We start from the raw sequence: 22,661 nt of genomic DNA on the forward strand, positions 1-22,661 counted from the left end.
CGCTCCTCATCGTCTGCCTCCCCTGCCGGACTAAGGTGGCACCTCGCCCTGTCCACCCTGCCCGGTGTCCCAGGCCAGGCAGCTGGCCTGGCAGTCAAAGGAGCCAAGAGCAGCGGCTTGCCCCTCACTCAGCCTGAACTCAACACCCCTACCCAGCTTTGCTGCCCCAGCTGCTCCTGCCTCTCCTGCTGCCTCTGCTGGCTGGCGCTGGGAGGAGAAGGTTGGAGCAGGTCTGATAATGCAGGAGGGGGAGGGACGAAGGAGGAGGAACAGAGAGAGGCCCAGACAGAGAGATGGAGAGGGAGGGGTAGAGAAAGACTCTAACTGGTAGAGAGGAAAAGAAAGGCTCACACACAGAGGGAGAGACTAAGAGAAACAGAGACTGGGAGGGGAAGAGAAACACTCAGACATGAAGAAAGAGAGGGGAGAGGGATCGGAGCCTCAGAGACATCAAGATGGAAATACAGAAATCAGAGAGGCACGTGGGAAAAACACACACACACAGAGGAACAAAGACAAAAAAGAAAAAACAGAAGCAGGGAAACGGAGAAAAAGAGGAGAGGCTGGTGGTGTCCAGAGAGAGGTGTGAGGATGAGGGGCTTACAATCCTCCATGGGCTGGGCTGGGAGATGGAGACCCAAGGGGCAGGTGGATGGGACCCAGGCCTTCTGCTATCCCATCAAGTCTGAGAGGGCCAGGGCCCCAGGTGGAGCTAGCTGCCACCTCCTCTGGGCTCCCTCACTTGCTTTGTATCCTGTACTAGGATCCATCCTCAGCATGGAGTTGGGCACACAGGCAGCTCAGGGAGCTTTTTGCTCATGGCCATTGGACTCGGAGACTTGTTATGGAGCCCAGCTCTTGATGACTCTGCTTGGCTGGGACACTGTGGAAGATGGTGCCTGAGTATGGACTTCCACTAGGAGTTGTGGACAGCTGGGTCACAGCCCACACCACATGGCTTTCACTGCCCATAGGCTATAGGTATGGGGAAAGGCCTGCCACATCTCTGGCCTGTCCTAAGAGGACTTCTCAAGATGAAGCCTTAACCCAATGAAATGGGGGCATTTTAGGCAGTGGGACGGGTAGGGCGCAGTTTCAGCACAGCTCTTGTTGTATGTAGGATAAAAAGCTCCACACCTTGAGGCAGAAGGTGGAGGTTAAAGTCTGGATCCACCACTAACTTGCTCATTCATCTATTCATTTATTCATGAACACCTACAATGAGCCAACCCCATCAGATGTGGCTCAGACTGTCCGTGCCTTGAAGAAGCACCCAGGCTACAGGGCGGGAGGTGGGAGGGAGGCGGGGACTTACAGGCTGTGACAGTGGGAGGCACAGTGAGCGGCTGTGGAGCCCAGAGGGGGCTCCAGGCCCAGCCAAGGCACTGGCAAGCATTCCCAGAAGAGGGGATCTGAGCTGAGTCTTCAAAAGCAAGGAAGGGGCCCCAGAACAATCAGATATATTCTAGGCTAGAAAAGCTACATGGAACCCTCACCAGTAACCCTACCTCTCCAGGCTGTGAGTGGAACAGACTACCCCACACAGCAGGCTCCAGGCAGAGGAGCCCATGAGACCCAGTGGAAACCTGGACTATGCTGACTAGCAGGAGGGTGCACACTGAACGGAGGGAGTGGACAGGAATGACCAAGCTTGTGGAGTAAGCCTGTCCAGGCTGAGTGCTACACTAAGCAGTTATTTTGTGGCTTGGGAAGTGTCAGGAAAGAAAACAAGAAAATGTGAGGGAGATTTTGCTTCCCATTGTGGCTCCAGAGGGTAGAATTTCAGATCTCTGAAATCTTTGGGAAAAATGTTCTTTCTCTTGAAGGGAATGAGGCCCAGGCTGGTCCTAAACCAGCCGAGTCAGCCCAGAACCTGTCTTGCCTCTCAGACTGACACATCGCTGGGGCCTCTATGTTCCATCCCTGCTGGGGGGGCAGGCATTCTCTGGGCTCACAGAGCCAAGGTCTTGGACCATGCCCAGTGGTGGTCTCTCACAGCTCCCCTTTACCCTCTGAGAGCCCACTCATGGGCCTGAGCAGCCTGGCCATAAGAAGCTGAGTCAGAGGCTCACCCTCCCCCAACACACACACACTACAGTTCCAAGGAGGGCCCCTCTTGGGCAAGGGTGGGTGCAGGTGTGATGAGGCATCACCTGTCCCTCAGCCTCCTTTCTGTCCTCTCACTCTGGAAATGATGGTGGTGGCCTCATCCTCAGAAACCTCCTGAGAATATGCTCGAGAAAGTTAGGTGGGAGGAAGGGTATCCTCCCCATCCCACTGCCACACCAGACTCCACAGTTGCCCCAGAAGTAGGGAGTCTGCAGGGACGAAGTGCAAGCTCCAGGACTTAGCAGTTCTAATGGGTCCACCAGGACTTAAGGCCAGTGGAAGTTCACACCAGCTCTGCCGCATGTCTTAGGCAAGTTATTTCACCTCTCTGAATCCCACTTTAGTTTTTTCATCTGAAAGATGAGTCATAAATTCCAAGCTGGAAGGGTTGTAAGGTTTGGGAGATGTCTGTAAAACTCTCAGTAAATAGCGCGCCCCTCTCCCCACCTCCACCGAAGAGGTTGGACTCATGGGGTTGAGGGCCTAGCAGTCCTAAATTTGGGGTAAGAGTTCCTATAGGGCAGTGCTGGGACGGGGAGGGGCAGAAAGAGAAGAGGCCTAAAGGCAGTCCAAGCCTGCTTTTCCCTGCTACACCTCCAACAAGTGGGCACGCCCAGTTGGTGGAGGAGCCGAAGGTCCTTTGCTCTTCTCGGCGAAGACCCGCCCCCGCCGCAGGCTCCGCCCCTGGCGTGGGCCGCTCTCCAGGGTGCTGAGCCCAGCCGCCGCGCTCACAAGCCCTGGCATGCCGCCCCGCCGCCCATCAGCTGCTGTTGTTGTTGGTTGCCTTAGAGTTGATTAAAACTCATGGCGACCCCGTATGTGCAGAGCAGAACTCCTCCATAGGGTTTTCAAGGCTGTGACCTTTCAAGATCGCCAGGCCTGTCTCCAAGGAGCCTCTAGATGGATTAGAACAGCCAACCTTTTTGTTAGTAGTCAAGCACTTAACCGTTTGCGCCACCCAGGGACTCCGCCCATCGGCAGACACCGTTTCTTTGCTAGTTGGGGAGTTGCAGGCGGGTGAGAAAAGGCAAGATGCTCCTAGAAGGCTGGGTGGCTGCCCAAAGTGATGGGAGGATGCAGCCTTGAGAACCCGGCTCCGCCCTGCCTTAACCGCCTCGCGAGGACTGCAGGCTTCACGGGCCCCAGCTGTCTCCTTATTGCCAAAGGGGGCAGCCTCTGCTCAGCGCCCTCCCCCGCCCCTCCTGTGCAGCTGTTTCCCTCCCACCTTCCAGACGGCCCCTCCTCTGTCTCCCTCACTGGCTCATCCAATCCTCGCCCCCACAACATGGATGCTCCTCACAGGAGCATCAAGCTCTCGTCACTCCTCATTTTCCACCCCACCCACCCCCTCAGAGGATGGAGCCATCCTCCAACATCCCAACAACTCTGAGTTCCCCCTGCGGCCCAACGTCTCTCTGGAGCTCCAGATGTCTAGTACTGGCTGCCTCCTGGACATCTTCCCTGGGGGCATCCCTTAGGCCCCTCACACAAAAATATTCAACATACAGCACACTTTCCAAAATTTCCTGTCTTTATCAAAGGCATCAGGAAACTTCTAATGCCCGGGCCGGAAACCTCAAAGTCACTTTGCCTCTTCCCCCTCTTCCATCTCCTGTGTCGTATCTGTCACAAAGGCCTGGCAATTCTCCTCTGCAATTCCCTCACACCTGTCCCCTCCCTCCACCCCCCATGCCCCAGCTTCCTTCCTCCTCCCTTGTTCATTCCCAAAACACCTCTCCCAGTTCACCCTGTCTATCCCACCTCTACCCTGCACCTACAGCCAGCTTTCTAAGACATGTATCTGCTCATGTAACTCCTCAACCCCCTTGCATGGCTCCCCAGTGCCCTCAGGATAAAGGCAAGGCTCTTCAGCTTGGCATTTGAGGTCATTCACGATCTGGCCTGACTGGCCTCTCTCCAGCTTCTGCTCCAGATGAGGCAGCATCTGGTCCCTAACCACATGTAAGTCCTTTCCTCTTCCTCAGCATTGTGCAGGCTGTTTCTTCTCCCAGGCCGACTTCTCGATTTCCTTTTCTCTGTCCATTCCACATTTACCCATCCTTCCTGGGCTAGTTCAGCACACATCCTGCCCCCTACCCACAGGAGACAGGGTAGACAGAAGTCATTGGCTTCTGGGCAGAGAACTGAGCAGCCTTTGGCTGCCTCTCCTTTCCCTGAACTTACTATCTGTCCCACCACTTCGCCACTTGCCCTGGTTCATTTGACATCTTCTACTGGATCATGCTTTCCTTAAGGGCTGGCCCAAGTCCGAGTCACCTCTGCCTGAGTTCTCAGCCTTTGGGCAGCCTCAGCAAGTATAAGTGAGACATAGTGGAGGAAAGTTGGAAGGAAGGAGAGACAGGTGAGTGGGGAAATGAGGTGGTACACATCAGTCAGCCCAGGGTCAGGTAGGAGGCTGCAGGTGGATGTAGGGACACAGGCGACAGTGGCAGGCCCTCATTGACCTGCTCCATGGGCATCCCCCCCGCCCTGCCCAGGGCAGATTTAGGCTGCAGAGTGTGAAACAGCCCTAGGCTCTCTGGGGACAGGCTGGTAATTGGTGGAACACGCATTTCACGGTAGGTTGGCCTGAACCTCCCTGAGTGCCTCCCTCTGGCTGGGGGCCAGGATGGGTCCACATCTGGATCTTGGAGACAGGATCCCAGGTATGGGTGGGGGGTAGGGTGGGTGCGGAGCTCAGGAAGCCATCTCACAGTGCTCCTCCTCTCCTCAGCTAGGAAGCTGCCACCTGTAACTCTGAGGACAATGGCTAGAGGAGTCCCATGTCCTTAGGAAATGTCTGGTCTAGTTTTCTACATTCCAGCACTAAGCACACACCCTGTCACACCATGCTTCACAAGGCCTTTGCTGACAAAGTAATGAAAGGCTGCCATAACCTCCAGAACAGCTCTAAGGTGGAGCAGCTTCTTCACACCTCAGGAAGGTGGCTTTGGGGGCCCAGAATCTAGGGTCGAGAGGTCATGGATCTGCTTCAGGCTCCAAAATCCGTCACAGCTGCCCTATGAGAGAAGGGTAGTAGAGGTAGGGCACTTCCTGTTCCTGCTTGTTCCTGCTGGGCAGGGGGATGAGGTGGTGGGACAGATGGCAAGTTCAGAGAAGAGGCAGACAGCCCATTCAGTGACTTCTGACTACCCTATCCCCTGTGGGTTGAGGGGCAGGGTGTGTGCTGAACTGGCCCAGGAAGGATGGGTAGATTTCGGGACGGGCAGAAGAAAAGAAGAGGAGAAAGTCAGCCTGGGATAGTGTTGAACCAGACAAAAGTGCCTTCTGCCCAAGGTTGAGATCATCTTCAGGTATATGACCCAGGGAGCATATGATGCTTAAACCAACAGAGTCCAGTCCTTCATTGGATGGGGAAAGTGATGGCGGAGATGCCCCCAGATCACACAGCAAGTAAAAGGCAGAGTTGGGCCTAAGACCAGGACTCCTGGCCACTGTCTCACCAGGCTACCTCCTCCTGGTTGTAATCTTCCACCTTTCCCTCCTCCTCACTCCCCTCCTCCAGCTGGGGCAGAGGCCCAGGAAAGAAGGCTGTAGGTTCTGTCAGGGTACAGCTTGTGACCCTGGGGAGGCATCCCCAGGAATGTGGACTTTCAGCAGGGATGGGTCAGGCCAGAAGTGGTTCCTGTGGTCTCATATTCTGGGAAAAGTTTTGCTCTCCCCAAGCCCCAGATCCCTTCCAAACACCCTATCCCCAATACAGCACACAAGCCTCCTCCTTGTCCTGGGCCTCCCACTCAGCCCTGATCTACCTCTTCTCCCTTAACTCCAAGCACCTGGTGGGGGGAGGGCAGAGGGGGTGTCACTCAGTGGGATAAAGGCAGCTGCTATATTTGAGTTATTATATAAGCCAGGAGGGAGGCAGCTGTAATGTGACTCCATCACGGTGGGGAGACAAGTTGAGGTTAGGCTTGGGAGGCAGGGTTCTGCTCCTCTCCATCCCTGGGCTCCAGCCTGGGCATTAGACCTGTCTAAAAGGAGCTGGGTACTGGGAGTCAGTTTCTGCACTGCTGGACTGCAAGAAAGGTCTTCCCAGGTCTAACCGCACTAGGAAAGCACTGCTCCCCCTCCATTTTCTTAGAAAAATAACCTCCACTAGTTGGTTTCTAGAAATTCAAAAGCCAGACACAGACTAAGCCTCCCATCTTCCCCGTGATCCCCTGAAAACACAGCTTGCCACTCATTTAGAGAAAGGTGCCTGCTGGGGAGAGCACCAGGCATGAAGCTTCAGCCCACCAGCGGCATCTTGGAAGGGCCTATGTTCCTGTCGCAGCTACATCGCTTCTGCCAAAGTCTCCCAACATTGGCAAGTTCATGCCTCATGGGAACATCTTCCTCACAGGGCTTGTTATAAAGATTAAATGAAATGACACATGCAAAGCCCTCAGCACAGTTGGTGATGGGTGCTCCCTAATGGTATTGCTAACATTATTTGCACAATCATTATTATTGCCAACACTAACGACTGGCTAGAAACCTCCCAGGTGGCTGGGTCCACCTTTGCCCCTGGTAACTGCTGACCTGGTTGGAAGATGAAGGAGAGAGCTGAGGTCTGAGTTGGGAGCACAGCCAGACTCGCTGCGTGATCCTCGGCAAGCCCCTGCCCTCCGCAGCCCTTAGTCTATGAATGAGCCCTCAGGGTTCCCAGCTCTAAGGTGGTGTTGGCAACGGGATTTTTTTCCTCACTGGGATTAGTGACTTGTGGCATTGCAAGCTGCGGTGCACAGGCTGGGGTGCTGTGGGGGTGGTAGGAGCGGGATGTGGACATGGCAGCCATGCTGGGCACGAGGCACAAGGCCCACCTCCTCAAGGCCTCTTGGCAGCTCCTCCAATGCCCCCACAAGAAGGAAGGCTGTACCCACCCCAGTTATGTTGCCATGACGCTGGTCTCCATGGCACCAGGCACACAGCTCTCCCCTAACCCAGGAGGAGGGACTGGAGGTGACAGGAGCTGAGGTTCAGGTTCCCTTGGCCTGTCCCTCTGTCTCCATCAACCCCTGTGCCCTTTAGGAGGGAGGACAGGGATCAAGAGTAGTTTCCACTTTAGAGGGTCAAAAGAGTGACAAAGAGAGGCTTCAGAATGACTTAGGTGGAGGGAGAGATATACAGGAGTGCAGAGAAGTGGCGGGGGGAGGGGAGGGAGAGCTGGGGAGACAGACGGGGGTGGGGGCAGATTGAGAACACACTATAGTCAGAGGGAGAAGTGCCTCCCAGGCTGACAAGCGGTGGGAGGCAGCGTCCAGCCCATTTCTTTGGTCTCTGTTTTGAGGGTGGGTGGTGGTGGGAGGACAGAGTGGAGGAGGAGGTGGAGGAGGAAGAGCAGGAGGGAGGGGGAGCAATTTTCCTAGAGAGCTCCTTGTGTGTGTGTGTGGCATGCACTTGCAGATCTGTAAGTGCAGGCTGAGGTGTGCAGGCACCAAGTGTGCGTGTGTTTGTACGTGTGTGTGTGTGGCATGTGCACGCCTTTGCCACTGTGTCTCCAGGGTGATAAACACAGCAGTAGGAGCTGTAATCAGGGCAGAGAAAGTGCGGAAATTTCCACGGGCTGGAAGTTGCACGGGAGAAGGGGCACACCAGGGCTTGGCCAGTTTGGCCTGACGAAGGGCCTTGTCCCTGCCGGCTCTTCCCTGGGCCAGTCCCTAGCTGAGTGCAAGTGACCTGGGCACACACACACATATCCCAAGTGTACGCAGTACAGTAGGACAGAGGAGCAGTTCAGAAACAGCAGCTTCCTGACGGTGTCCTGATGGTGTCATATTGGAGGAGAGGTTGGAGGGTTCATGCTAGCTGTATGTATGTATGTGTGTATACATACATACATACATACACACACACACACTCTCTCTCTCTCTCTCTCTCCAGAGCAGGGTCTGGACTACTTAGGTTACTCAGCTAAGAGAAAAGATGCTCCTTCTTCTGCCAGGGGAAGGTCCCCATGAGCCCATTTGACTGGGATGTGGTCATATCTTAGAGGCAGGGGGGTGGAAGCAAAGACATCAACACCCGAGGCATGGGGCATAGGTCCTGGGGTGTCCATGGGCACTAATCTCCAACCACAACAGGCTGGAGCTTGGTCACATCCCCTTGCCTCTGCTCATGCCATCCCCTATCCCTGAGATGTCCTTCCCTCTCAACTCCAACCACCGAAATATTGCCTGTCCTAGGCTTCCCTCCTCCATGGAGTCCATCCTGATCAGTATCTACCACCAGGAGGGCTCCATCCCTCCCCAACACCACTTACCCATCTGCTCCCCCTCAGTGCTCAGGAAAGCTCTGCACACTGTAGGTGTTCAACAAATGTTTGCTGAATAAAAATATATTGGGCCTGGAAAGGACTCTGGATGCCATAGTGTCTCCCCAGACATATTTGGGGAGGGGGTTAATGGGCTATAGTGTTAGGTACTTCATGCTTGTTAGGTCATTTAACCCTCCAAAACCACCAGGAAGTAGGTGCTATTAATATTTCCAAAGTACAGACAAGAACATGGAGTCCCTGGGTGGTGCAAATGGTTAGGCACTTGACTACTAGCCGGAAGGTTAGTGGTTCAAATGCACCCAGAGGCGCCTTGCAAGGCAAGCCTGGTGATTGCTTCTGCAAGGTCACAACCTTGCAAACCATATGGAGCAGTTCTACTCTGCACACATGGGGTCACCATGAGTCGGAATCAACTCATGGCAATTAACAGATGAGAACACCAAGGACCAGAGACCTAACTCACCCAGATACAAAGCTTGTATAGGGGAAAGTTGCCACCTGCCCAGGATTCCACACCCTTTTCTGAGGCAGCAAGCTGCGGGCCGGGGACTTGGGGGCCACCAGAACATGGAGCCAGGAAGGAGGACCTCGGCTCCAGGCCACCCACATGCCCCTCCCCCAATCCCTGGGCTTAGGAGCAGAGAGAACAGGAGGCAAGACCCAGCTCTTCCCTTCTCTACCCACCCCCCACCGCCCCATCGATTTCCTGCTGAGCCCAAGGGTCTCCTGAGACCCTTCAATGGCTACTGAACTCTGCTGAACATCTGCAGGGTGGGAAGGTTGGGCAGGAGGGAGGGGGAAGGGAAAGATACATAGACATCTCATCCCACCTCCCTGCCCCTACTCTCAACCCTTCCCCCACCTCTCACCAAGGTCTTACTCTGCTCCCCACCCCCACCCCCATCAGCCTCCTCTCCATCCACGGATGCTCTCACCATTCAGGTTCTGACTCATCACTGCCTTCTCTCCTAGGGCTCCCTGTGGTCCCCTGGGATGAAGCCTAGACTTGGTCTGGCTCTCAAAGGCCTGTCCTCCTCCCCTAACATTCAACCCACCCCTACCCCAAATGACACCCCTCCCCACCATGTGCACCTGACCAGGCTTCCAGTCTTCAGAGGCCAGCTCAGGAGTACCTCGTCCTCCAGGAAGCCCCTTCCTCTCCAACAGCTGCTCCCCAACCCTTAGCAGATCCAGCTCTCCATCCCCCACCTCACTGTCCCCCACCACCCAAACTCAAATGATACGTGAACAAACCACCCCCAGGAGGGCCCATTTCTAGGAATCCTTATGACAAAGGCCAGCAAAGCCCCCTGCCCTAACCTATCTAACACTGTCATCACTGTTGTAATTCATTAAGGTGGAAGCCCTGAAGGTCCCTGTTGGGATGTGATCCCGTCCCAAGAGAAAGCACTTCAAGCTATCATGAACATCCGACAGCTCAGATCCCCTTCCCCAGGCCACAGATGGGGCCTCCCGTAATCTGCGTGTTTACAGGGTTGGAGTTAGAATACAAGTCTAGGAGAAAATCCCCTGAAGTGGGGCAGTGGAATGGACCTCAGCCCTGATTCAGGAGAGCTGTGTGACCTTGAGCAAGTCACCTCCCTTCTTTGGGCCTAACTTTTCTCCTTTAATAAGAGACCTGTTGCTGTCAATTCTGACTCACAGCGACCCTATAGGACAAAGCACAACTGCCCCAGAGTTTCCAAGGCCATAAATCTTTACGAAAGCAGACTGCCACATCTTTCTCCCGTGGAGCAGCTGGTGGGATTGAACTGCCCACCTTTCGGTTAGCAGCTGAGCGCTTAGCCACTGCACCACCAGGGCTCCTCTACTAAGAGATGATGGTGAATAGAGTACAGGTGCTTACAGTAGGTGCTTGGTAAACAGCTGTTTCCTCTTCCTGCTCCTAGAACTCCAAAGTCGAAGGCACATTCCTGCACAGTGCTGTCATCCCGAATACCACCAGAAGAGAGGCCAAAGGCAGGGCCAGGTCCCACCCCACCCCTGGCCAAGGCCTGGACCAGCGTGACCACACTGGGGTTCGCCAGACTGTTCTGGGACCAGCAATGCTGTCTACGGCTACCCCCTAGTGGCCAAACGCAGTCACTGCAGCCAGTCCCCAAGCTCAAGCAGTGACACTGGCAGCATGGTGGGGGGTGGGGAGTCTCCAGCCCCACCCCCAGAGGGCAGTCCCATCCCACCTACTCTCTGGGCCCCAGGAATGGTTAGTCCAAGGTCCAATCCAGGGAAGAATTCCAGCCCTCAAGCACCTGGACAAGGGGGCCCATTAGCCCTGTTCTGACTGTAGGTCAGATGTTCAAAATATCAGTCTGGAGCAGCCCACCCAGGGAGGGACAAGAGGTGGCAGACTCAAGGGGCTTAGCCCCAGCCTGTGAAAGCTGCCAGTGAAGCTCAGGCAAGTCGTCCCAGTCTCTTAGCATCCACTCCCGACAGGGTTCGCACTCACACCCAGGCCTCCCCATGGAGCCAGATGACGTGGGTCAGAGGTCACCTGGTCCATTCTCTGCCCCTTGGAACAGCAAGGGGAAGCAGTCAGCCTGTCTGCAGGCTGGACCCCTGGAGAGAGGCCAGTAATGAGGCTACAGGAGAGGCAGGAATGTGGTGTCTGGCACCTTCCCAGGGAGTCCCAAATCCATCTCTAAACAGCTTGTTGTCACCCCTGCTTGCCAGGGCCTTGTCTCCCAGAGAGGACCAGACAAGGCCCAGGAAGGGCAGCTATCTGGTGCAGGGCAGCGCCCATTGCTGAAAGGGTGCACAGGACCCAGAGGGACCTGGAGGTCCTTCTTCCTAATTTATCTGAAAACAGCTCCTGTAATTCTGTGACCTCACGTCTCCAGCAGTGGCTGCTGAGGGACTGCCTCAGCCAGCCACATGCCACATGGCAGCAGGGACCAGGGCTTGGGCCCAGCTGGGGTCTACCCTGGCTGAATCAGGACTGGGCCATGGCTAGACTAGCACTCCCCACCGTGGGTACAGAATACAAGGTGACAGCATGGAGCCAGGCCAGGCCTTCACCTGGGGCAGGGGAGAGTGAACAGCTCAGGCTCTGTGAGAGGACCCAGGTCCCCGGCTTCGGGGCACTCACTTCTGGGCCTCTCAACCTCCTGACCCCTCTACCCCAAGACACCTGATCCCCTTAACCAATCACAGGCCTCAGCACCATGGGGTAAAATATACAGATATATTTATATTATCAAAAAGCCCCCAAAGCAGGGAAGGGGCATTGGGAAGCCTGGTCTCTCCTAGTCAGCCCAGGAGGAAGGGGGGCTGAAGCCCCCGAAGTCCAGCTCTTGGCCATACAGAAGCTCACCCGAGTTCCCTACCCACCCAGCTAAGTGCTCCTTCAGATCACCCACTGCTTGCTGTCTTGGAGTTCATGGCAGGGGGCAGGCTCCCTTCCAGCGGGGGCCCAGGGCCTCCAGCCTCTGAAAGGATAGTGGTCCTCCAGAATTCCTGATTTACATCCATCTCCTCAACCCCACAAACTCAGGGTGGGTGACCCTGGGGGTGGGTAAGTCAGGCCAGAAGGGCCAAGCCCCTGGACAGAGCAGGCACGGTTCCTCCCCAGGCAGACCCTGCTGCCCTCACAGACAGGGAACCCCACGGTGCAGTCAGGGCTGGGATGCAGGGGTGCGGCTTCCTCGTGTGCCACCTCCTAGCTCACACCAGGTGCACAGGGCATGAGGGCTGTCAGGACAGGAAGGTAGGCTTCACGGTGGCAGACTCTCAGCACTACGGCTCAGCTCCTGTGCTCAGACGTTGCGGAGGAGCTGTAGGAAGACAGAGAACCCAGATTCCGTAAGCATTACGTGTAGGCTCAGGGGGCCAGTGCGCTCTGGAAGCTTCTGCAGCCACTTTCCATTCCCTGCATGGGAGTGCTCAAGTCAGCTAGAGTTCCAGGGTCTGGTATGAAGGGGTTCTGGTTAACTATGTGAACCAAAGGGGCCTACTGGATAGAGGGAGGGGGCTGGAGGACACTCAGAGAGAAGCAGAGAGGTGAGTGGTGGGGTCAAGACCAGCATCCGGCCAGGTCCTACCCCACTGCCCACAGGGACAGAGACCCACTCACAGACAGGGGGTCCGCGGCAAAGGCGGCCACACTCCGGCGCATCTCGTTCTCGCTGCCACGCAGGGGGATCAGTGATACACTGCCCAGCCGGATTTCAGGCACCGCCCGAGAGACACGTGAGGGCTCCGAGGGCCACACTAGGCCATCATGCTGGGGAGCAGGAGAGAGAAGGGGTGCTGAGCCTGGGTGCGGATTCGGCTCACCCAGCCTCTCGGCACCAGGTCCATCCACCCTTCCCAGCAATGCCTTTAGCTCTGATCTGAGGTGACACTCTCAGCTTCGATCTCCAACGATATAAGAAGCAGCTGTTAGAAGAACATGACCACATCCCTGGCAAAACACAGCCCAGTTATGTTACTCAACAACTCCCATCTCAGCATCCACCAAACAACCCCTCCAAGAATGCCAGCACCAAGAAAACACTTCTCCTAGAAAAACGTGGCTGTGCTTCCTTTTATCAGGACCCCAGAACTGCAGAACCTACCCTGTTTCCCTTTAGACCTTGACTACCAGGAAGCTCGGGATAAATGAAGAACCTAGCTACAGTAAAGAACTCAGCTCAGGGCCTTGGTCCAGTTTTCTTTCCCTAAGCAATTTTGGGCTCTCATTTAAAAATCTTTAACCTATCTGTTTTAAGTCTAACTCAGGCTCTCTGACCCTGCTCTGGCTCAGAAGTCACCACTACCCTGCTCTGGCCTGGGCCACCACAGCAGCCACCTCACTAGCCTCCTTGCCTCCAGGCTCTGCCCTTCAGCCCATTCTCCTCTGCATGCCATACCCAGGATGAGCCATCCCAGACTCAAACCTGCACCCTACTCTCTCTTGTTTAAAACACTCCTGGGGTCCCCTCTGCCTACTGAGTCAAGTTTAGTTTCCCTAGCATGGCACTCAAGGCTCTTCAAGATTTTGCTCCTTGCTCCCTAGCCCCCTTGCTTCTTGCTTTACACTCCCCTGCACAATCTCTAGTTCTCCTTCAGGTGCCCATGCCTTTGCTTCAACTGTCCCCTCTGCCTAGCTGTTCCCTACCTCTTTGCTTACTAGAGTCTTCCTCTTCCCCAAAGACTCCCCACTCCCACTCACCACCCCACCAGGTCAGGTCCCTGGGCTTCTCCGTTACCACAGCATTGATCACACTGGGCCATAGCAGGCTACTCTGGGCCTGTTTTTCTCTCCACATGGGGAGTGCCCTGAGGGCAGGGCCTGGGTCTGCGGCCTCTCTGTCCTTCATATGTTTGGGTCCAGATTGTACCACAGCAGGCGCCAGCAAGGGTTTATCGAGTGAATGAACAAATGAATTAAAAGCCAACTCAAAATCTCCTTGAGGCAGTGAGTGGCATGAATAATGAAGAAGCAAACATACCCATTGTCCATAAGCTTACCCAAGGCCCACTCCACATCCCACATCTGGTACCTGCACAAACAGGAAGGTGGCGAACCACTCCCGGAGCTCCATTTGCGTGTCACAGCACAGGTACCTGTGGGGCGGGGCACGGGCCTGGATGCTGCCAGGAACCTGGTGGAGGAGGGACCCCTGCCCATCCCCCCAGCCCAGGGTTTTTGGGGCAGGCACAGGTCTGGGCAATGATGGGGACCCAATCAAGGGGAACTTGCTACCATCTCTCCTCAGCCCAGGGTCTCAGGGTGGGGCCCTCGCTCACCACTGCTGTTTCTCGTGTTTCTCTGTTTCATGCACCACTGTGAAGCCCCAGCTGCAGAGGATGGGGGTGAGGGGTCACCTGACAGCTTGCCGAGGCCTCAACACCCAGGTTCCCTGGGACAGAGCCCAGTAGCTGGACTGGAGCCCGGGGATGGAGTGCAGGGCCTTCTCGCCAGTACAGTACATCCTGACCACTGCCTCTTCCTCTCATAGCCCCCATCAGTCCCCCAGGCCCTTGCCCCTCCCGCCAGCCCCTATCGTACCCCCAGCCTCACCTTCACCCCAGGCCTGTCCTAGTCCCAGAAAGACAGCCAGGCCCAGTCAGCTGATGAGGACAGTGTCAGAAAACCAAGTCCGCTGACTGCAATTAATAACGCTAACAGTGGCTAAGTATCACTTTTCAACTTTTTAAAATCTAAAACCACCCTTTGAAATAGGTGTGCCATTATTTTCCCCATTCTACAGATGTGGGAACTGAGGCACAGAAAGGTCCCAGAGTTAGCAGGTGACAGGATTTGAACCCAGGCCAGTGGTTCTCAAACATCAGCAAGCATCAGAGTTACCTGGGGGGCTTGTTGAAACAGATTGCGGGGCCACACCCCCACAGTCCGTGAGTCAGTAGGTCTGGAGTACCTGAGAATGTGTGTTTCTAATGTGTCTCCAGGGATTCTGATGCTGATGGTCTGGGGACCACACCTTGGAAATCACTGCACCAGGGTATACTGGCTGTCAGAGCCTCACCTGTCAAGTTCAAGGCCCCCAGCTGTGCCTCACCAGATTCTGACCTCCCACAGGCCCATCTTCCCAGCCCCAGCTCACCAGGTAGGTGGCCGGAGTTTCTTCTTCACTCCTAGGTAGACTTTGAGGCTCTTGATGGGCCACTCTTTCTCAGGCCGATGACTCTGGGATATAGGAGGGTAGATGGAAAGCGGGGCTTCACTCAGTCAGGGCGGGCACTGGGTAGTCCTCCCCAGGTAGGCACCTCCCTCCTCCTACTCCCAGCCCCGCTCTGCATCCCAGCACAGGCTACCTCCTCCAGGAAGCCTTCCTGGCAAAGCCCTCCCTGTTGACAATCCAGCCCAACCAGCCCCCAGCCCTGGACACTCAGCCTCCCTCTCTAGAGTGCCACCCCTTCTAAAAAGCAGCATCAGACAGTCAACCCTCAGTCCCTGCGGCAGCCACTTCAGAGCATCAAGTTCCAGCCCCTCCCTACGTCCCTGCAAACTGGAATTGACTTGTTGCATCAATCCGAATCAGATCATTTGTGGAGAGAAACTGCTCCACATAATCCTCGGGCACTTGGCTGGAACAAGCACGTGTCATTTGAGCACCTCGCTTAGCTGCTTGAGTCTACATTTGTCCCAGATTATTCATTCCTCACCCCTTCCCACTCCACGGGGGCTCCAGGGTTGACCGTGTGAACATTAAGGCTTGTGGTGGGGTCAGCAGTTACTAGCTCTTTGGTACCACAAGAAGAAGGCTAATGCCTCGAGCTGAAGCAGAATGGCTGTCCGGTGGACCAAAGGAGAACTTCCCAGTGGTCTAGGTCAGGAAGCAAGACCAATGTACTGGGGAGGGGCACCAGATCACTGACATGCTGGCCTCTGGCCCCTGCCTCTGCATATGGGTCTGAGCTTGGGAGGAACAGGCTGGCTCGGAGGCAGGGGGATGGGAGCAATGACCCCTAAAGAAGAGGCTGGTTGGAAATCAAGCTAATGAGCCTTCTTCCTGCTCCAGGGGCCACCTGTTCCAAGCCCTCCCCCCACCAGGCACCCCTGAAGCCAGCAGGGGTGCCAGGGTGGACAGCAAGGGAGGAGGACTCACTTACAACCAAAACTGGGGGTCCAAAACTGAGCCACCCCCGTCCTTTTCCCCACCATTGCTCCCAGCCACCCCCAGGCATGGCTCTTAGCAGAAGCTAAGAGAGGGCTAGAGGATGGCCAGGGGAAGTGGAAAGACCTTCAGGAATTGGGGGACTTCCCTGTGATGTCACAAAAGGATGGGCTGCCTAGGGACTGGTGGAGACTTCTGTGCTGTCACAGGCGGTGTGGTTAAGAGGAGCTTACTAGGGACTCTTCACCCTGCTTTCACCCTGTTGCTGTTCAGTCAATTCCAACTCATGGTAACCCCACGTGTGCAGAGCAGAACTACTCCAGAGGATTTTCAAGGCTGTGACCTTTTGGAAGCAGATAGCCAGGCCTTACTTCCAAGGCACCTCAGGGTGGGTTTGAACTGCCAACCTTTCAGTTAGCAGTCCGGCGCTTAACCATCGGTGCCACCCAGGGAATGGAATCAGGCTGCAGATGCGGGAGGAACAAGGTGGGGGGAGAATGCAACAAGGAAGAAACCTGCATGCAATCAGGGCAGAAGCAAGGCTGAGAACACTGAGGAAATCCAACCGCCGACTGGAAGACACCGGGGAGTGGGAACAGGGAGATGAAGTCAGAAGCTGTGGAATAAATTAGGCAGCAGGCCTGGAAAACCCAAGGCTCTGGCCATGACAGGAAAGACTGTAGGGAAAACTGGGCTGCAGGTACAGAATGAATCAGGCTGAAGGGATGAAAAACAGGCTGAAGGTTTGGAAGAAGTCACGCCATGGGTGTGGAAGGACAAGAACTAGAAGCAAGGAGTAAAGTGACTCCAGAGTGGAAGAAACAAGGCGGTGGGTGTGAGAGGAATGCGGGCGCAGAGGGAATTGCAGGAACTGAAGAATTCAAATCCGACTGTGGCTCCTAAGAATCTGAGTCAACAACCCCCAGGCCACTGCTTCCTCGGTCTCCAGGGCACGTGCATGATGGGAGTATGACCGAGATGAGAGGTTGAGGGAGGGTCTTGTTGGGTGAGGGGTGTATGAGTAAATGGAATCTCCTTTTGTCCCCAAGAGCTTCATGTTTCCAGCATCTCTGAAGTCACCGGCAGAGAATGAAGTTCACCCCTTGATGCTTAAGGACCTGTGCTTGAACCAAGATTTTTCTAGTACATACCCTTCCCAGGTGTCTCAGGGTCTTTAACAAAAAGTGACCCCAGGATGAGGCTTGGGTGGCCACATATCCTGAATTGCCTGGGATTGTCCCAATTTCAAATATTTTGTCATGTGGCTCATAAACCAATACCAGAATTACTGACGCCTCAGGAAAAGCACAATTTTCAGGGGCTTCTATCAGGCCAGAGGTGCTGCATGTCTCTGGGGTGTGGAGAGCACCGTTTCCCGCACTAAAAGCCCCACCCTGATGATCCCACCCTGATGATCCTTGAGTTCCTGTATTTCAAAGGATACAAAGCTTGGGCTTTGGTGCTAACTAACCTGGGCTTGAATCCTGGCCTACCACCTAGAGATGGCCTTGGGCAAGTCATTTGAAGCCTGTCTTTGCACCTGTGAAACAGGGGTAATACCCCTCCTCACAGGACAATAGTGAGGATTATACGACCCTGTATGTGAATGGCCTGGCACCAAGCCTGACTTGATAACGTTAGATTTGTTTCCTTTTTCTAGCTCTTCTGCCTTCTCCTCTCCATGCCAAGAGATTAGCAGGTACTTTTCCAGGTGCCTCAGCCATGCTCCCCTCTGCCCACACTGGTGGTCTTGCTCTGCTTTATGGGGTTAAGCACCTCAGAGAGAAAGGATGGGGGGATAACATCCTGGAACTTAGGGGGGATGGAGTGGAGGAGTGGATGAGGCTCCCAGGCCCAGAAGTGAAGATGTGATTATAGAGGGAGGAAAGAAGAGGAAGTATTTCTCATAAGGGTCAACAGGAGGCCAGGCTGCATTAATAGAGGTATAATGTGCAAAGAGAGGGAGGTGAGGGTCCTTGTCCTATCTGCCCTGCTCCATCCATGGCAGACAGGCCTGTTCAGAAGTCCTCAGAAGACACAAGAGGAAGGAAGGGGTTGCAAACACTGGTAGGCAGCTGTAGAGGCTCAGGCTATACCACTGGACTTGGGAGTCACGGTCTCTGCTGCCATCTCTGCAGAGGCCTCTATGCTCTCTGGCCCCTGAGGCATAGCTGGGGCCTTCTCCCAGGCAGAATTATCCCTCTAGGGACAGGAGAGTCCCAAGGGAGGGGTGGGTGAGTTCCCCTCCCCCAGAGGTACGCAAACAAGGGCTGGGTAGCCAGTCACGGAGGCTGCAGAGGGACTCCTACCACAGGTGGAGAGTATCCCACAGGTTTTTGTGATCCTACCCTGGCATTTTAGGATGAAGGCAGTAGTGAGGACACTCTGACAGCCCTGGAACTCTCTCCAAGGCTGGAAAGAGAGTGGCTCCCAGGGTGAAAGATAAGGATCAGATCTCTAACTTAAACCTGAGGACTCCACTGCTGGCTCCAAAGCTGAGTCCTGTGGAAAATTCTATAGCATTGCATTGATGGGGACCCTATCTTGGGGGCAGGACCCTGGGACTGGGGTGGGGATGACAAGCAGGAGCCTAGGTCATGGGCCCCAGGTGCAGGCCAGGGCCGACTCGCAAGAGGGCAGGAAACCATGCCTGGAGATGGCCGGCAGCCTTGGCCAAGTCTCCTCTGTTCCCACCCGGCTCACTTGGCCCCCAGGTGGTGTAAGGCAGCTGGCAGTTGACCCAGAGCTACTCACGGTCTCAGGGGCCCCGCTCCATGGCCTCTGGCTCTGTTTGATAGAGGATCAGGGTTACGGAAGGAGTCCCAGCTCCAGAACCAGGACGGTGTGTGCAGTGGTGAATGGTGGGATATGTGCCAAAGATGGGGGCAGGGGGGAGGCGGGAGGGCGGGGGGTGCCAGGGTGGAGTCTGGTCTGGGAGAACACCGGCACGTGGACAGACTGGGTATGGAGTGTGGGCCAGGAGGGGTATATCCTGGGAAGTGACACAGCATGTCGGCCCACACCTCAGGACTGTCACCAGGTAAGCATGTTCTTGTGGTTACCGTGACAAGGCCCAGCCCCAGGGGAGACAGCATATGTGTGTGCTATGATGGCATCTGGGTGCCAAGACCTAGTGAGTCTACAGGGCACAGCAGAGTGACCACCCAGGGTCATAGCAGGAGGGTCCCTGAGAGGCTACAGGTTTCTCGGGAATATTTCACTTGCAGACCAAGGAGGATGTTCGTGCCTGGGTGTGTGTCTGAGCATACAAAAGGGTACGGGTACCCGGTCCAGGGCAGAACCCAAGAGGGGCCACTTACCCGGACCTCCTTGTAGAGCCGCAGGCAGCTGCTGTTGAGGATGAAGTAGCGATCGTGGAAGCCACCAGAGGGCAGGCCCAGGCCCAAGAGGCTGCGGTCCTCACGGAACTTCATCATGCCATGCTTAGTGTCACCTACACGGCTGGCTGGGGTGGGGGACTGGAGTGGGCATGGCTGCCCTAACCCCTACCCACAGATCCAGACACCCAGCACAGGGTCGCAGAATGAAGGAAACAGCCCCTCCCGCCCCAGTCCCCACAGAGGCCTGTCCGCCTGGTACCTTCTGCCTGAGCTGCTCCTACCTTGCACCACTAGGTCCTGCCCCGGCTCTGGATGGAAGGACAACCCAGCCTGCCCCAGCCCTGCAGATACCACCTACCCAGGTACACCACTTACCCAGGTAGAGCATCATGGTCTCCATGGACTGGTGCTTCTTCACCACCAGATAGCTGTCTGTGCCCAGCCCGTGCAGGATCGGCAGCACCTTCTCCGCAAAGTGCAGAGGGCGTTCTGGGAAGATGTCATACCCACTGTCACCAGGGCTACATGGCCTGGCACCACCAAGAGAGCCAGTACACAGAGCACACATCACCTATACAACCACTGTCAGCATCCACCCTCACTGCCCGCTAGTGCCTTGACACACCAGCATCGTGACCACTCTTCCCGTGGCCTGAGCTTCAGGCTTCACACACCCTGGCTGTGACCAAAACTGCTCAAACTCAACATGTCCAAAGCCAAGTCCGTGATCTTCCCATGTGTGTCCCCATCAGAATAAACAGCATCCCGACCCACCAGGCTGCTCAAGCCAGAAACAAATCCTTCCTCCTTCTCACCCTCCAATCTCAAATCTGTCTCTGTCCATCTCTGCTGCTGCCACTCTGGCCCAAGTCACAGTCTTCTCCTTGGACCAATGCACTCTTATCCCTGTCTTCCCTCCTCCCTCCACCCAGTAACAAGCAGTGACCTTTGCAAAATTCCAATCCCTTCCCTATTATAGTCTTGCATTGTTGTTAGGCCCTGCGTGGCCAGTCTCTTCCTCTATCTCAAACCCTACCCCCCTCTCCACCCTTAGTTCAAGTTCCCTGAAAGCTGTGCCCATACCCACCTCAAGGCTTTTGCCCGTGCTGTTCCCACTGCCTGGGAGCACTTATCCCCCTTCTTCACTCAGTAACCCCAATTCTTCCTTCACATCCCAGCTCAGGGAATCTGAAGTCAGAGACCCTGTTATAAGCTCCTGTGGCACTATGGACCTTTCCTACACAGCAGTTAACACAACTGTAGTTGTACGTTTATTGGTGCGATGTGGATTAACATCTCTCTCACATCAGAATAAAGCCCCCGTAAGAGTAGGGATTGTGTGTTTGAGTCCCCATCCCAGTGCCTTGCACTCAACACATAATGGTTAAACAAATGAACAGATATACCCTCATCCTCCACCACCATCAAGACCATCCTCCACCATAAAATGTACTTGCAATCACCCCCCAACCTTCACCACCATGGCCAGTTCACACCACCATCACAGCCATCCTCACCCACCATCTTCCACATTCATCATCACCCACAACCATGCTCACCACCAACACTGGTGTCACTCGCAACTCCATTACCAAATTTAGCACTATCTCCCTTGTAAGCAATACCATTCTCATTGCCACCTGAGAAACATCTTCACAGCCAACACCATCTATTCCCTTTACTATCTTTCACATCAGCCACATTATAGTCATCACTCTCAAAGACCGCCAGCACACCGTCACCACCATCACTGAGATCACAGCCTTCATTAGCATGGTAGCAGTCATCAAACTCCCCTCTTCACCACTGCTGCAAAGCAGGCGAGGACAGGCCCCACCATGTCCCGCACCAAGCCCAGTGGTCACCCACCTGCCTCCTCCCTCTCGTTGACCTCAAAGCAGGTCCAGTAGTCCTTCTCCCTGATTCCCACATTCCTGCGATCCAGGATCTCCAGGGTGAGTTCCTCAGCTGTCATGGATGCTGGAATCTGCAGGGCGGGGGAGACCAGCCTCACCTCCAGCTCTGCCATAACTTTGCTGTGTGATCCAAAGCCTGAGCCCACCCCCCTCAGGGTCCTGTGGAGTTCAGTGGTGTCTCTGAGTGGTCCTGATCAGTTGGATGGGGAGGAGGGGAAAAGAAAAGTCCCAAACCTGAGACTCTTCTTGGGATGGAAGCCCTGCTACCCTGGCCATCTGCACTTGTGCCTACCCTAGTGTGACTCTTCTGGACCCTTGGCTTATAGCTCCCTGGTCCCTACCTTGATATGTTGCTCTGTTTCCGCTGCCTTCTCCTCCAGATACACGGTGCAGATGAAGTCACCAGCATGCTGTGGGGAGACAGGGCTCAGCTGGAGGCCTTGGGAGCAGTGCTCGAGCCCCATACCCTAGGCCTCATCCTTCACCTGGGTTCCACTGGCAGTGCCAGCCACACGCATCTTCACAATGGCAGTGATTTCCTCCCGCTGCTTCCTCAGCTCCTCCTCGTCCACCTGGGAAAGGAGAAGGGACAGGGACGGATGGTCACTGCCGCCCTGGAACCTCAGCCCTGCCCTCCTCTGCCCGTTGGCTGGGGACGTACATTGAACACCACCACATAGTGGCTGATGAGGTCTTCCACCACACGGCCAGCCTTGTAGTCCTGCCCATCTGTCTGGAAGAGTGTGGGCCCAAACACAATAGCCAGGTTGTGTATGTTCATGTGGTTCGTGTCTGAGAAGCACTGGACACTGGACCAGGTAGGAAGAAGGCTATGAGTGAGGAATCTGGCCCAGAACTTCCCCACTTCACCTTCCCAATTCCTGACAGGTCCAAGACTGGCCACTAGAGTGAGACCAGGGAAGGTCCTAATCAGAGCAGCCCACTAATTGGGGCAGTCTTTCTGGTCTTGTCCTGAGTCCTGGCAAGGAGTAGGACAGGGAAGTTGGGAGACATGCCAGGTACCCCAGGCCCAAGCTGAAACCTCCTCTACTTTCCCACCCTGCAGGAAGTAATTTTAGAGACAAGAGTCCAAAATCAGGGCAGACCATAGGTCAACACTCAGTCTCAAGGCCTACCTAGTTCCCAGGGGAAGGAGGGCCACCAGCCAGCTTGGGAGTAGAAGACTCTTCTCCACCCATCCCCCTAGAGCCTTGCAATGGTATTGCTCCTCACCAGTACAGGTGGCTGATAAGGGCCTTCACAGTAGCACGGTTGACTGGGGGCAGACGTGCCAGAAGCTCTCGGTACCTAGAGACCTTCTCCTCCTCATCCTCGATCTCTGGGTCAGGGGAAAGAGATTGGGTCAAGAACCCCACTGTAACCACCTCCCCTGTCCCACCATTTTGGCTGCTCTGCCTCTCGTGCTCATTGACATCAC

General features: G+C 55.3%; 1 protein-coding gene across 2 annotated transcripts in view; it reads right to left on the minus strand.

Annotated features, from left to right (window-relative positions):
• Positions 1-9,426: 9,426 nt before the first annotated feature.
• ARAP1 (ArfGAP with RhoGAP domain, ankyrin repeat and PH domain 1) overlaps positions 9,427-22,661 on the minus strand; it is a 58,825-nt gene continuing 45,590 nt past the window's right edge. Inside the window, exons 24-36 of one of the 2 annotated variants that reach the window (XM_023736534.1) lie at positions 22,457-22,562; positions 21,885-22,032; positions 21,709-21,795; positions 21,565-21,633; positions 21,177-21,294; positions 19,683-19,796; positions 19,287-19,432; positions 18,721-18,753; positions 14,953-15,035; positions 14,135-14,185; positions 13,888-13,951; positions 12,477-12,626; positions 9,427-12,177 (exon numbers count right to left, since the gene is read on the minus strand). In XM_023736534.1, coding sequence (XP_023592302.1) covers positions 12,160-12,177; positions 12,477-12,626; positions 13,888-13,951; positions 14,135-14,185; positions 14,953-15,035; positions 18,721-18,753; positions 19,287-19,432; positions 19,683-19,796; positions 21,177-21,294; positions 21,565-21,633; positions 21,709-21,795; positions 21,885-22,032; positions 22,457-22,562 — 1,187 coding nt within the window. In that variant the 3' untranslated portion in view covers positions 9,427-12,159. The remainder of the gene's footprint in view (positions 12,178-12,476; positions 12,627-13,887; positions 13,952-14,134; positions 14,186-14,952; positions 15,036-18,720; positions 18,754-19,286; positions 19,433-19,682; positions 19,797-21,176; positions 21,295-21,564; positions 21,634-21,708; positions 21,796-21,884; positions 22,033-22,456; positions 22,563-22,661) is intronic. The other variant, XM_023736535.1, reaches the window with a different exon arrangement.

This window comes from Trichechus manatus, unplaced genomic scaffold (genome assembly GCF_000243295.1).
Source record: "Trichechus manatus latirostris isolate Lorelei unplaced genomic scaffold, TriManLat1.0 scaffold00088, whole genome shotgun sequence".
Taxonomy (NCBI): domain Eukaryota; kingdom Metazoa; phylum Chordata; class Mammalia; order Sirenia; family Trichechidae; genus Trichechus; species Trichechus manatus.